Source organism: Scophthalmus maximus, chromosome 18, assembly GCF_022379125.1.
Source record: "Scophthalmus maximus strain ysfricsl-2021 chromosome 18, ASM2237912v1, whole genome shotgun sequence".
Taxonomy (NCBI): Eukaryota; Metazoa; Chordata; class Actinopteri; order Pleuronectiformes; family Scophthalmidae; genus Scophthalmus; species Scophthalmus maximus.
The window spans coordinates 7,930,228-7,943,161 of record NC_061532.1 but is presented as its reverse complement, the minus strand read 5'-3'; the positions used below and the strand labels follow the sequence as shown (position 1 = coordinate 7,943,161).

General features: G+C 42.7%; 2 protein-coding genes across 6 annotated transcripts in view; both read right to left on the bottom strand.

Annotated features, from left to right (window-relative positions):
- Positions 1-766: 766 nt before the first annotated feature.
- Positions 767-6,075, bottom strand: yy1b (YY1 transcription factor b). Of its 2 annotated transcripts, none has more exons than XM_035616982.2 (5): positions 5,323-6,075; positions 3,839-4,001; positions 3,344-3,404; positions 2,910-3,068; positions 767-1,873 (listed from the first exon to the last, which is right to left on the bottom strand). In XM_035616982.2, exons 1-5 carry the CDS (start codon positions 5,930-5,932, stop codon positions 1,691-1,693), a joined length of 1,176 nt encoding a protein of 391 aa, XP_035472875.1. In that variant the 5' UTR covers positions 5,933-6,075; the 3' UTR covers positions 767-1,690. The 2 variants fall into 2 exon arrangements, with proteins under 2 accessions (XP_035472875.1, XP_035472876.1); XM_035616983.2 differs by having other exon boundaries at positions 3,839-3,989; positions 5,323-6,074.
- Positions 6,076-7,259: 1,184 nt separating this feature from the next.
- evlb (Enah/Vasp-like b) overlaps positions 7,260-12,934 on the bottom strand; it is a 37,382-nt gene continuing 31,707 nt past the window's right edge. For 3 of the 4 annotated variants that reach the window (XM_035616979.2, XM_035616977.2, XM_035616981.2), the window contains exons 5-13: positions 11,441-11,508; positions 11,035-11,282; positions 10,791-10,888; positions 10,561-10,600; positions 10,115-10,166; positions 9,239-9,296; positions 9,087-9,147; positions 8,765-8,822; positions 7,260-8,163 (exon numbers count right to left, since the gene is read on the bottom strand). In XM_035616979.2, coding sequence (XP_035472872.2) covers positions 8,126-8,163; positions 8,765-8,822; positions 9,087-9,147; positions 9,239-9,296; positions 10,115-10,166; positions 10,561-10,600; positions 10,791-10,888; positions 11,035-11,282; positions 11,441-11,508 — 721 coding nt within the window. In that variant the 3' untranslated portion in view covers positions 7,260-8,125. The remainder of the gene's footprint in view (positions 8,164-8,764; positions 8,823-9,086; positions 9,148-9,238; positions 9,297-10,114; positions 10,167-10,560; positions 10,601-10,790; positions 10,889-11,034; positions 11,283-11,440; positions 11,509-12,934) is intronic. The other variant, XM_035616978.2, reaches the window with a different exon arrangement.

Below are 12,934 nucleotides of genomic sequence, written 5' to 3'. Positions count from 1 at the left end.
GCTTTTACAAAGTTTGTTGTTCAAGACTGACACTTGAGCTGTCGTCATAGAGGTTACATAGGAATTTAGAATGTCTCCTTCTTCCTAAAAAAGATGCACACATTACGTTACTTCCACAGAAACCAATTACTTCCTAGAAATTTAAAAACCCTCGTCTTTCTCAGTAACATTCTGCATCATATTTTTTAAATGTAACTACTAATATTAGCTTGTGTGTCTCCCCAGGAACAAAAAGAGCACACAGTCAGTCATGTTTGGAGTTGCTTGTCTCTGAGGATGACACATTGGTGAGTTGTGTGCAGGTTAGAGGGAAAGTTTAACTTTCTAAGATCTGAGTGGTGGGAGCCGGAGCGCTGCGGGAAAACAAAAGTCAAATTAAATCAAGGTCACAGAAAGGATGCAAATGCATTTTTGCATTGAACAGATGCTGTCTGGCAGGATGACAAGCAAATCAAGATGTGATCAAAAGCATCCTTGAATTTTAAAATCAACATTGCAGGCTTTCAAAAGTTTCAGTGATAACAACATTGGGGCCGCAACTATTGATTATTTTCATTACTTATTGGTTTGCAAATTCCCTCTCCAGTACTGCACAAAGCCGCAGGTGATATCTTGTATGATTTATTTTGCTATTATATATGATGAAGTTTCACATTTGTGGAACTGGGACCAGAGCATTTTGGGCAACACTTATTACATATTCTGATACATTCATAACGATTTCAGATGCCAGTAGATAAAAAATGTTCACTCAGTAAAAACTTAATGTATTTTGACAGGGTTGTAATGACCCGTTTTATTTTGGGCAGTTGAGATACATGGGTGTAAATATCAACAAAGGAAGTTTATGGTTGACGTCTGTACATTACATTCTAACAGAGAAAGTGATGGTCACGCAGTCAGTTCAACGAACGCTCCTGATACTTTAAGTGAGAAGGGCTCTGAGTAGGTTTATATTACCCATTCAACTGTGTAAAGACAATTCATAGAAAATATAAAGCAACTCATGACTAAAAGTTTAATTGGTTAACACTTTTAAATCACACCTCTAGCTATGTCTACGTAATTTTAATACAGCCATACAATACAAGTATACAAGATTATTTTGTGGTAAGAGAAAAATACAACCAAAGAGGGTATGGAAATGCAAACATAATAGCTGTTTTTAAACTTCTCCTACGTGTGAAACGGGTCACCCAAGACCAAAGCCGTTTGTATCATAGGTAGGATCTTATGATGCAGGAGGCAAAAAATAATCACAATTTTTACTCAACATAGCCTGAGTCAAGTGTACAATATGCACACTTGAGGAAAATAAAAGCTATGAGAGAAAATAAAAATAATAAAGGATTGCTGCTTTTCTGCTCGCTCTGGTAAAAATAAGTCTCTGATGTGTGTCCATGAGTTCCATCTTCTGGCAGCGGAATGCCACTGGAGAAACTAAAGGGACTGTGTTGGCCGGGGCGTCGGGGAATAGTCACTGTGTTCTTCATCCAATATGACAGCAGAAGAAAGGGGCACGCAGGAAAACTTGCTGATTTGCAGTGTTAGTTTTTTTAAAGTCACATTTTTGTTGTATAAATCAATTAAGTCTCAAGCTTTTCATTCCTTCTTCAAAAAGAGGTTTCACGTGCGTCGCTGGGATGCTCTTTTTTTCTTCTTCTTTTCATCTGTGTGGCTTGACGGGTTCTCATTGGTTATTTTTGGCTTTGGCATGTGTCAGAATGTGAGACTTTAGGTTGGTTGACTGGGCAAACTTCTTATTGCAGCCGTCAAAAGGGCAGACGTAGGGCCGGTCGCCAGTGTGGATCCGCACGTGTGTGCGCAGGTTGAAGTCCAGAGAAAACCTTTTCCCACAGCCTTCAAATGTACACTAAAAGCGGGGGACAGGAGAGTTACTTTTAACAGCGATCATACTTCATATCATATCATACAGACATCTGACTTTGTCAAACCTCTGCGACTATGGGTTAAATTTAAAACCTGTGGGTGGTATTTGCCTGCCACTTCCTTAGCACTGTCTCGTGGCTCTGCATATATACTGGAAAGTTAACACCTCCAAAAACACAACTTTGTTTGAACACTGGGTCTAACTACTTCTTGACTGAAATACACGAACAATGTAAAAAAAAAGCCATGCATCTGTTATGGTGTCTGTTTGGCAGTAGGTGTATTTGGAGAGATATCTTTTGTCTATTTAAATTATATGATTCAAAGCTAACGGTGGCTTGTAATAGTAATTCTGAGTTATGTTAGTGTTCTGCTGGCTACAGTTGTGTGCATTTCACTTGCTAGACTTTGTGTTGTTTATGCCCATATGCTTGTTGATCAAGGGCACACATGCTCCTGCGATGTAGCTAGCGCACACACTCCTGTGATGTACCGCGCACATGCTCCTGTGATGTAGCTGGCGCACACACTCCTGTGATGTAGCTGGCGCACACACTCCTGTGATGTAGCTGGCGCACATGCTCCTGTGATGTAGCTAGCGCACATGCTCCTGTGATGTATCGCGCACGCTCCTGTGATGTACCGCGCACATGCTCCTGTGATGTAGCTAGTGCACATGCTCCTGTGATGTAGCGCGCGCGCTCCTGTGATCAAAGGCGCACACACTCCTGTGAATTGGAATGTCATCGCACAGAGGTGGTGGTGAATCCTCTCAGAATTAGACTTTCTTTGGGATCTTCTCCCATTCTCTCTTTCTTTAGATTATACATATATACAGAAAGTGTGAGGGACTCTGCGTCCCTCCCTGTAGCCCTATAAGTGAGCATCACTTATTATCCCATTCCCCTTAGATTGAATATGACTACAAACTGGGATCAGCTGATGTGCTTAAAATGAACAAAAAAATAGAGCAAGTGCATCTGTTCATGGGAGAGTGTGATGTTGGTCAAGTGGCTCACCTGGAACGGTTTCTCCCCTGTATGAACAAGTTGATGACGTTTGAGTTTGGAGCTCTCGACAAAGGCCTTGCCACACTCGGCACAGACGTGCACGCGGGGTCCGTGGGTGTGGAGATGCTTCCTCATGGCTGAGTTATCCCTGAACATTTTTGTGCAGCCCTGGATAAAAAAAAAAGAACGTACAGCACAAAGTTGACATACAAACAGCAGTTAGCTCACAGAGAGTAAAACCCTTTATGTCAGCTAAACATGTAGAAATCAGATTAAGCATGGTTGTTCCTGTAAGTACATGGACTATGCTCCAGTGCTTTCTTCATTGTTAATTTACCCCTTCTTTCGATTTTAAATAACACAGAAAGCAACAAGGAACAATTAACTCCCATTATAGGAAAATGTTGCCAATGTTCCTCAAGAGAAAATGTCATCAGACTCACTTTATGAGGGCAAGCTATCGTCCGGGGAGCATCGTCCTCTTTGACTTTCCTGGGCTTCATTCTTTTTAGGGGGAAAAAAAAGAGGACACAGTTTGGGGTTTTAATAAAAAAAACTTGACACATATGAACGCCATCCCTTTAAAGAATGTCATCTACTCCTCCCATTTCAATTATTATTTTATAGCTAATAAAAAAACTGGTATCAGCAAGAGGCTGTCTGTTTCAGTAGAAATAATGCTGCTTGACATTTCATTTTCAGGAGAAATAATATGTGAAATGTCTGTTTTCCAACAGCAAGGCTAACAATTGTTTCAGCGTTGTCACAACACCAGGCATACACTTCACCCTCAGAAATCAGGTTTGTTTACTTGTGGGAGCCAGGGCAGCAGAGACCCTGTCCCCCACACACACACACTCACACACACACACACACACACTCACTCACTCACTCACTCGCTCACTCGCTCACTCACTCACTCACTCACACTCACTCACCTGGCAAACTCAGCCAGCTGCTTGGGGTCTGACAGGTCGATCCCCGGGATGCCACCAGGGGGCAACTTCTTCCCTGTCATGTACTCGGAGTAGTCCGGAGGGGAATTCTCCCCGATGATCTGCTCCTCCACCACCGACTCGTGGTCGATGTCTTTATTGTCATCTAGGAACACATTACAGAGACTGAACGGATAACAGAGTGCCATGTCCCTCGCCACAAGCCCGGGGAGGGCAGAAAACATCTGGAGCTGCTTCTCCTCCGGTTATATTAGCATCACATTATTGTTGCATAATTACTCTGGAATAGAATAAAAATGACCCATTTCTACACATTACCAGTGAGGCATTTACTCATGCAAGTCCACCCCATATTACTTTTTTTCAGTTTGTAATTTGCATGTGATAACCAATTCTGATGCTAATAATAACTTGTTAATATATTACCCTGTTTAACCCGTTTTTAATGTAATGCATTCTGCACACAAAAATAAACTACGAAACTCGATGTAAATGAAAACATGGCGTACAGTGTATGGGGAAAGTTAAGTAGGTCTACATAGCATAAAAGAAGTAATTTGCAACATAATCATAATTTTGCAAAAACAAAGGGCTTCTAGCTTGCATTTAAACTTTGAAAAATGCACATTTAAAATTAATAAATAAACACTCAACACATGATAATGTACCGAATCATTGCATTTAAAATGCCCATGTATAAAAAGTGACTCCTACTCTCCACCAACCAGCAGAGAGCACTACAAATAGCGGTGTCCTTGATGAGCAGGGTTGTCGGGAGTAAGGAACCGTTTAACTTCTTATGTGGCAGTTAAATAAAAGCAATGAGCTCAGAAACTCTCGGTTGCTGCGAACTCCCCTCACAGTAATGACGGATCCTTCCCCGGCCAGGATCACTGCACTCGGCACCTTCCCTCCACAGCGAGCTGCGGACGCACGAGCTGCCGGCTCCGCCACAACCAGCCGCAGCTAACATGCTAATTCATGAAGTGGCTAAATGGCGCCTGGCTCATAAATTCCCGCACATGTTCCACTTTCACTCATTCTGTGCGATTCCCCAGCGCCACGCGAGCTGCTGCTGCTGCTGCTGGCCGCGAAGTGCGCCACCGCGTCGCGGCCCGCGAGTCTGCCGCACCACACGTCCGACTGTCCCCGGAGCGCCGCCGCCATCTCTGCCTGGCCGCGACCATCGCCATTTTTTCGGGGCCGCCGCCATACTTACGAGACTCGGGGAATATGGCGGCGCCCAGCAACACCTAAAACATGGCCACCCTTCAAAACAAAAACACATCGACGCGACGCGGTGGGGTTTTATGGCGAAAACGTGCATTGTTTGCCGCTTCTCGCGGCGGTGCGACCGACCCACTCCAGGAACTAGTCTGGTGCAGCAGGACAACGCCCTGGCAACGAGGCCTCATGCAACGGCTAACAACGGAGCTGACAGACACTGCCGGGCTGGCGTTACTTACCCGATGCCCACATCGTGACAGAGAATTCCCCCTCCAGAGTCTTTATTTGCACCTGCTTCTGTTCCCATTTTCTTCCGCCGGCCTCCGCGCCGCTCAGGTAGCTCTTTTTGCCCGCTTTCTTCCCCCCAGTGCCGCCTCCCCGTTTCACGCGACCCACCGAGCTCTTCCCGGCCACAGTCACCAAAGTCTGCTCGATGTATTCGTCCTCCACGCCCGGAGCCGGTACCGGGATGAGGATCTGGTCCTCGAACCCGCCACCGTCTGTGTGCAGGTCCGAGTCATCCCCGCCGACCACCTCTTCCCGGGTCTGGACCAGGATCACCTCCTGGTGGTGGTGGTGATGGTGGTGGTGGTGGATCGAGTTGGGGTCGTCCGTTACCAGCGGTTGAAGCGCGATCATGGGCTGGTCGTCGTCGTCCTCGTCGTCTTCTTCCTCGTCGTCGTCGTCGTCTTCGTCGTCCTCGTCGTCGTCGTCGTCATCCCCGCCGACCACCGTGGTCTCGATAGTCTCCACCGGTATCGTCTCTACCTCTATCTCGTGGAGCTCCACGATCTCGGCCGGCATCTCCGAGCCGTCTGTCTCAATGTACAGCGTATCTCCGGATGCCATGTTGAATTCCGCCAGCTTGCCTGTCTCATTCACGCCGCGTTGTGCACCTTTTTGGACCCCGCAAACAGACTCACACACCCCCTGCTCTGTTCCTGCCTCTGCTCCCTCTTCTCCGATAACAACTCTTCGCTCCGGCCCACGCCAGTTCTCGTCGCCACTATGGTCTTCCATGCGCAAATCTCGCGAGACTTGGGGAGCACACAGCTGTCACACTTTCCTGAGGTGCATGGGGTTTAGTTATATTTTCCTTAAAACACTCATTTAAAAGTCGTTTCACCTTCATATTATTTGATGTGGTTTGTACATTACATGAACACAATAGTTAATGGAGTGACCAACTGATCTAAATGTTCTATTTTAGGTTTATTTTGATTTAAAAAATAATTTGATTCATTTTATTTAAAAAGAGTCATTGGTGTTGTTCCTGATTGGGCTTTTTCATTGTCTTGCATCTACAACTATAAACCTACAGTACATTTTTTTACCAAATAAAAACGTAATTATATCCTGTAGTATTAGTAATAAATGTGTGACCTCAACACCTGACATATTCAAGAAAACAAACATGAATTAGTCACCAGAAGAGCTTTGGTACTCCTTGTCAAGGAGTGGAATTGAAGTTCACTACATTGAAGTTCACTACATTCCATGGAATTGAAGTTCACTACATGTCAGTCCCAAATCTTCCAAACGTTTTCCTTTATGTCTCCACCAGTTTCATCCAGTTGATAATAGTGATGCAGTATTTAGCTGGCAAATGTGCAAGAGCTGAAAGATGTAGTTTTAGTAAAATCTAAGTTCACAAGGAATTAATCATCTACAGATATGACTAATACTTTGAACAATATCCAGTAAATAAGTAATCTAATAAATAGAAATATACTACATTAATTAATAGTACAATAATAGTATGTAATAATAGGGTTTACTGCTTGTATTTAGTGAATATTATTGCAGGGCAATGTTGTACAACAGCCTCCTACACTGTGCCACACTTCATAGCACAATAAGGTCGGACAGAAACGGTTCAGATGTTTCACACTTTCCTGTGCTGCACTAGCTTTAATTTATGACACAAATTCAATAAAACAGATTTTACTAAGGAAATAACTGGAAACTAAAATTTGCACAACAAAGGCACCGGACAGGCATCAAAATAGCACACAAACAAACACAAAAGCCTCATTTATCCAAGACATCGTTCACAGTTTTATTTAAATTTCATTTTAAACTCGGTGTGTGTCCTCTCTTTTTTCTTTTTTTGTCAAACCAGGAAGCACTTTGTCATAAAAGGAGATAATAAAATGAACAATACTTCACCATAACCTTGCAGCCAATAAACATTTTATTAACAACATGATCACAAATACTCTGGTGTATTATTTAAATTTTTCCTTTTTTTCATTCGATTGCAATATCCAAAGAAGTTTATTCCAACCTTGGTTTCAGGTCTGAGCCTGTTTTTTTCTGCCATGGTACCACACAGCTGTGTTGAGCAAAAGGATAAAAAAACCTCTTTTTTTAATGTTCCCTGTCTAATGAGAAAAAATATATTTGGATGTGCTCGTAAATGAATCCAAAACAAAACCAAAAGAATCAATATAAAATACAAAAGGCTGACAAAATGATGTGCAATGATAATTATCAACGTTATCTTTACTATCATATTCTCATTATCATTTCTTCATTATTACCATTGTACTTACTACACTACTACAACTCATAACAGAACATGGACAATCATAAAAATGACAGCAATAATAATGAAAATGATAGCAATAATAAAAAAAAGTTTAAAACAAACCTGTGAAAAATAAACAAACACATAAAATAAAATTATATAAATGTTATTATTTTTCCTTTGGGCAGAGGACAGAGACATGAACTGGGCTAACAAAGACAGAAAGTGTTAAGAAATCAGAGTAATCAGTGCGAGAGTGTGCCCCATTCACATCTTGGACTCCAAACACACAAACTAAATGTTACACAGACACGCCCGAGGTGTTAGACCAACGGCGCTGCATTGCTTCAACACCACGGCTGAACAGGGTGAGTAGATGTCACAGTTTGGGCCTTCGTCCCTGACTTCTCTTCTTCTTTCTCTTCCTCCTCCTCCTCCTCAGGGCCACAGCAGCTGCTGCCGGGGGTAATGGTTGGAAAAGGTGGTTCATTTTGTGGAGGGGCTCTGAAAGATTATGTCGTGCTAATTCGACTGAGTTCGTGTCTAATGGCTGCAAAGAGAGAAAACATAGGGACAAGTTAAGGTTGAAGAAAATGTAAAGAACATGGAAAGGCTTTGGCAATATTTATTGTTTTTACATATCTAATTTTATATTTTAATTCATCGAAAAGTGCTCTATAAATGAAATGTATTATTACTATTATTATGGACTTACATGATAACCCACGGTACTCACATTGTTCTTATCTGAGTGAGCTATGATTCAACACTTTTATATCATATTATTATTCAATTATGTGCATTATTTTGTAAAATTTAATTGGTTACAAGAATGTGTAATATGGTAGCTAATGGTAATTACATAAATAGGTTATTTATATTGTTCATATTCGTCTGTGAGAGTTGATACATTATGTGTCTAGCCATGCTTTGCTGCTTGCCTATGTACAGTATGTATGAAATGAAAACATTCAGCTTTCTGGGATTCTAGTGCAACCTAGTGGTCACAACTCTACACATATCATAAGCTCCTCACAATCCCACTGGATAGATTTCCAATTCAACATTCACTAGTGTATATTAGGAGAGAGATAATACATTGATTGATAACCCCTCTGTTTTTGTCTGTTTCAAGACAAAATGAAACATACCATCAATGATTTCATCCTTCACCTTGTGCAGTTCACGGAACACCTCTTCCAAGATTTCCTGGTGAAGCATAAAAAATTATGTGTTCATAATACATATCATATTAGTATTTTTGTACTTACTTTAGAAATCTTTGTACACATGAAGCAAAGGATTAAGCAAAAGCATAATAAGTTTTTTGGATCTAAATAATTTCTTTGTAAACACTTCTTTTGACAGCAAACATATATATTAAATGTTTTGTCCAAATGTTTGGCTATTGAATAAGAGTTCATTTATTTTTCTAGCTTGGTGTTTTGTTCAGTTTTTTTTTGTTTTTTTTACCTGTTTCATTCTATCGAGGTCTAATGAGTCTGTATCACTGCCACTCCCCACGGGCCGTACCCTGCAGAATGATAAAAACAAACAAACACTCTCCATTAGAATCACTGTTGCGCGTCACACATCCGACAAGCTGCTGTGCTTCCAGCTCTCACCTCGAAACCATTGACCTGTCTGCAGAGTTAGCTCGGTCCCACGGCTTCTTTGCACCATCTAGACATCAAAGGAGCACAGTTAGATGGAACAACCAGCAGAGACATGAGGTCGGAAAGAAGTAAAATGTCAGTAGAGTACTGTAGATACATTACACATATTTTCATCTGGGGTGGTTTGCATTTCTGATTCTGCTTTTGGTAGAGAACATATTGCCTAGAGATGTACGGTATATGTTATTTCACAATATGGAAGCCTGATTGACTCTTTCAGGAATGTGCGACTCATGGAACAATTTACTCATTGCTTTTTACATGGATAATTTCATGGAGGATCATCAAACCTGTTCTGCAACAACAAACACCTCATAAAACACAGAACATTTAGTTTACCTGGATGCAGGGGAGAACAGTCCAAATGGGACTGTCTACCACTGTGTTTGTGTCTGTTGGTTAGTCAGCAGGACTACTCAAAACATTATGGATGGATTTGCACAAACATTTTATCAAAGATAAAGGCCACGGTGATAGGTGAATAAATATTTGGAGAGATCCAGATCCTGATCAAGATCCAGGAGTTTTTCTGAAGGACTCTTCACCTCTGCGATATAGGCAAAAACCTGACATTTTGACTGACTATTTTCCACAAATACATAACATTTAAAAATTTGTCAGACGAAGATGGGAATGCAATTTTGAGTGGAACAGCATATAGGTGAGGGATTGCTCAGCCTTTGCGGAGACCTGCGCTCTCTGACTGCACTTGTTTCTAATATGCTTGACTTGACTGACTCAACAGAAGTTGACCAAACCACCTACAATATATCACACAAAACACTCATGGTGATGATATAGTTTCATGTCTTTAGGTTTCCCCACCTGTGGCATTCTGTCCGCCCCGGGTGCTGGGTGATGCAGAATTTGGATCGTCCTAAAGAAACACAGAGGAATCAACAAGCATCACTACCCCTACTGCCATAAAATGTATAACTATTATCATCGTCATCATGGACTCTGTCATGTGACGCATAATATCTTGCATTTATTTATCCCACTTGCTCAAAACAAGCACATCACTTTTTTCCTCATTGTGGTAATTATGCTTGTGTTTTCATCAGTTAGCCACAATGTTTTTTAAATTACTATGCAAATAACTCAAATTAAGATACAACTTAAGTGGCAGTGATCATCATCATGCTCATCTAATCACTACCGACATTATCAAGATCCCCAACTCAGACATCATCCTAATTACCCCCGTACATCAGACAGTGAGCCCCTTAGCCACACGAATTACAAACCGTCCCTGTTCTCCGTTCACTCACATTTTGGGTGTCCTCAGGCTTCTCTGAAGCCGCTTTCCTTCTGGGGAAAGAAGAAGCCTCAAATAAGAACAAGGCATTTCATCTAAACCCATGTTTGTGATAATAATAATCAAAAAATGGATCCTGAACCACACATTGATCAAAGACATCCATGACCAGTTGCTGTCTCATATGGCTGCAGGACATCGATATGAAATGATTTAGTGGTTTTCTCTACTATTTGCTCCGACCTTCGTGCCAGCAGAGCGTTCATCTCCTCCATCAGTCCAACGCTCCCCCCACTTGTTCGGTTGGCATCGTTTTTGGCGCTTGAAGAGCTGTCCTCAGGCTGGGAGAGGTGTGGAGATTAACTTCTGTTATGTACACTTAGTATGAATCACATTTGGTGGAAACAATCCACTTATATTCTGAGCGCCGTGGCACAGTTTCATGGAAACATCAAAAGCCACAGAGATGAATCAGCGTCTCACTCACTCTTTGAACGCGACGCAGTTTGGCTCCAGCGATCATAGCGGCGAGTCCCGTCTGTGCTTGGGGCTCATCCCCGAGGCTCCCTCCGCACATGGGTAATGGCGGTGGGAGAGGAGGTTGGGGCGCCCCTGCTGAAGGCGGTGGAGGTCCCGGCGGCGGTGGAGGAGGAGGAGGGCCACCCATGTTCATAGGCGGAGGTACTACCGGTGTGGCCACAGAGAGCACAGCAGGGTGGCCTTGGAAAGGAGAACCTGGGATGATGTGGAGATACAGAAAGCTCAGTCTGGTGGGTTCATATGCACCTGCACTCACATGTATCTGGGTCCAGAGGCACTTAGATAATGAAGAAAACACATTTCACTGTTAACAAGAAAACAATTTCTCTATATAAATGCCCTTGTGTGAGCACCTGAGTTGGAGGACCGTCGCTCCCGCTCCATTTGTGCCTGCATCTGCTGCTGCTGCTCCATCATCTGCCTAAAGGGACAGGGAGGAAACACACAGTGGGTCTCTTAGTACCACAAACGTCACATCTTATTTGCTAGTCTGTCATTGTATTGGCCTAAAGGAAAAATCTGTCTGGGCAAAATTCCTCCTGCCTTGAAACCAAACTGGGAAACTTCGGAAATCAGCAGGCCCAAAGCACAATGATTTTATAGAGATTTAATATCTAGCAATTAAACGACCCATTGTGCACCGCTTGAGACCAAACAGCATTAATTATAGTGAGGATAAGAGCAAATTCAATTATTTTGTTTTCCCTCATGAATTTATTTCATATGATTTTTTTCACAGCTCCTGATTAAAAAGTTGCAACTCCGAGAGAAGGAGTTATAATACAGGAAACGTCTTTGCTAAAACTGCTACTAAACTTGCTGCTTTTCAAGGGTAACTTTAGTTTCCAAGGCTTCATTATTTTGAGCACAAGTGCATTGAAATTGTGGCAGGTGGGATGATTTCCTCAGTTTCTGTCACTATGCTGTATGCAGCTTTGATTTGAGTAGTTTGTAGAGACTTGCTCACCCATTTCGAATCATTTTTTTGACTTCGCTCCACAGTTTCCCCTTTTTACCATTACAGCAAACCCACTCGCTCCTTCATCTCCATCTACCTCCACCCTCCACCTCACCGCTGCATTCCAACCTTCCTCATCTCTCCCCTCGTCTCTGTGTTTGATGTCAGAGCCATATGTGTGTCACCACTCAGGAGAGAGAGAGAGAGAAGGGAGACAGATCATGGAGAGGAAGTGGAATTTTCCAGCTGTGCGTTGAAGTGCTGAACCAGCAACCTGGCCGACGTGACAGCAGCGCACACAGCAGGAGCAGTGGTGCTGAGCAATACCGCCTCGCTACCACTGGAGAGGGCTCAGTCAAATTAATTTGTGTCCACTGGCATGCACAAACACACGGGAACACACACGCGCACGGACACACACACACACACACACACACACACACACACACACACACACACACACACACACACACAAACACGCACACACACATAAGCACACAGTCTCCCGTCACAATCACAACCGTAATCCTTTGTGCCAGAGGTAGAGTTTAGCAGACGTGGGATCAGATTGAGCTGTAACTCCCATTATATTTGTTCTCTTAAGCCCTGGCATTTGGCATTTGGATGAACCAATAGGCACAGATGAGGCAGCTTTAAAAACAGCAACAAAGACCTAGTTGTGTCTGAGTCTGTCTCTGAAGAGGGGAAGAGGAATGGTAGCCACAGTGGAGGAAATGCGGGCTGCTTTGTAAACCATGGAAGTTGCCGCAAGCATCGTTTTTTAAATACTACTCCATTATCCATAATTTTTGGGATTCTTCTCTCTCCCGCTATGATTCAGGGGAAAAAGGCCTTCTTGTGTTTGTATTGTGTTTTAAAGCTCACTGTC

What these genes read in the sequence shown, in the direction of transcription:
- yy1b (XM_035616982.2), bottom strand. Translation starts at nt 5,932, where the DNA reads ATGGCATCCGGAGATACGCTGTACATTGAGACAGACGGCTCGGAGATG. An exon ending in TGTCACGATGTGGGCATCGG is followed by an intron (nt 4,002 to 5,322) that starts GTAAGTAACGCC and finishes ATGTGTTCCTAG; the next exon opens with ATGACAATAAAGACATCGAC. An exon ending in CGATAGCTTGCCCTCATAAA is followed by an intron (nt 3,069 to 3,343) that starts GTGAGTCTGATG and finishes TTTTTTATCCAG; the next exon opens with GGCTGCACAAAAATGTTCAG.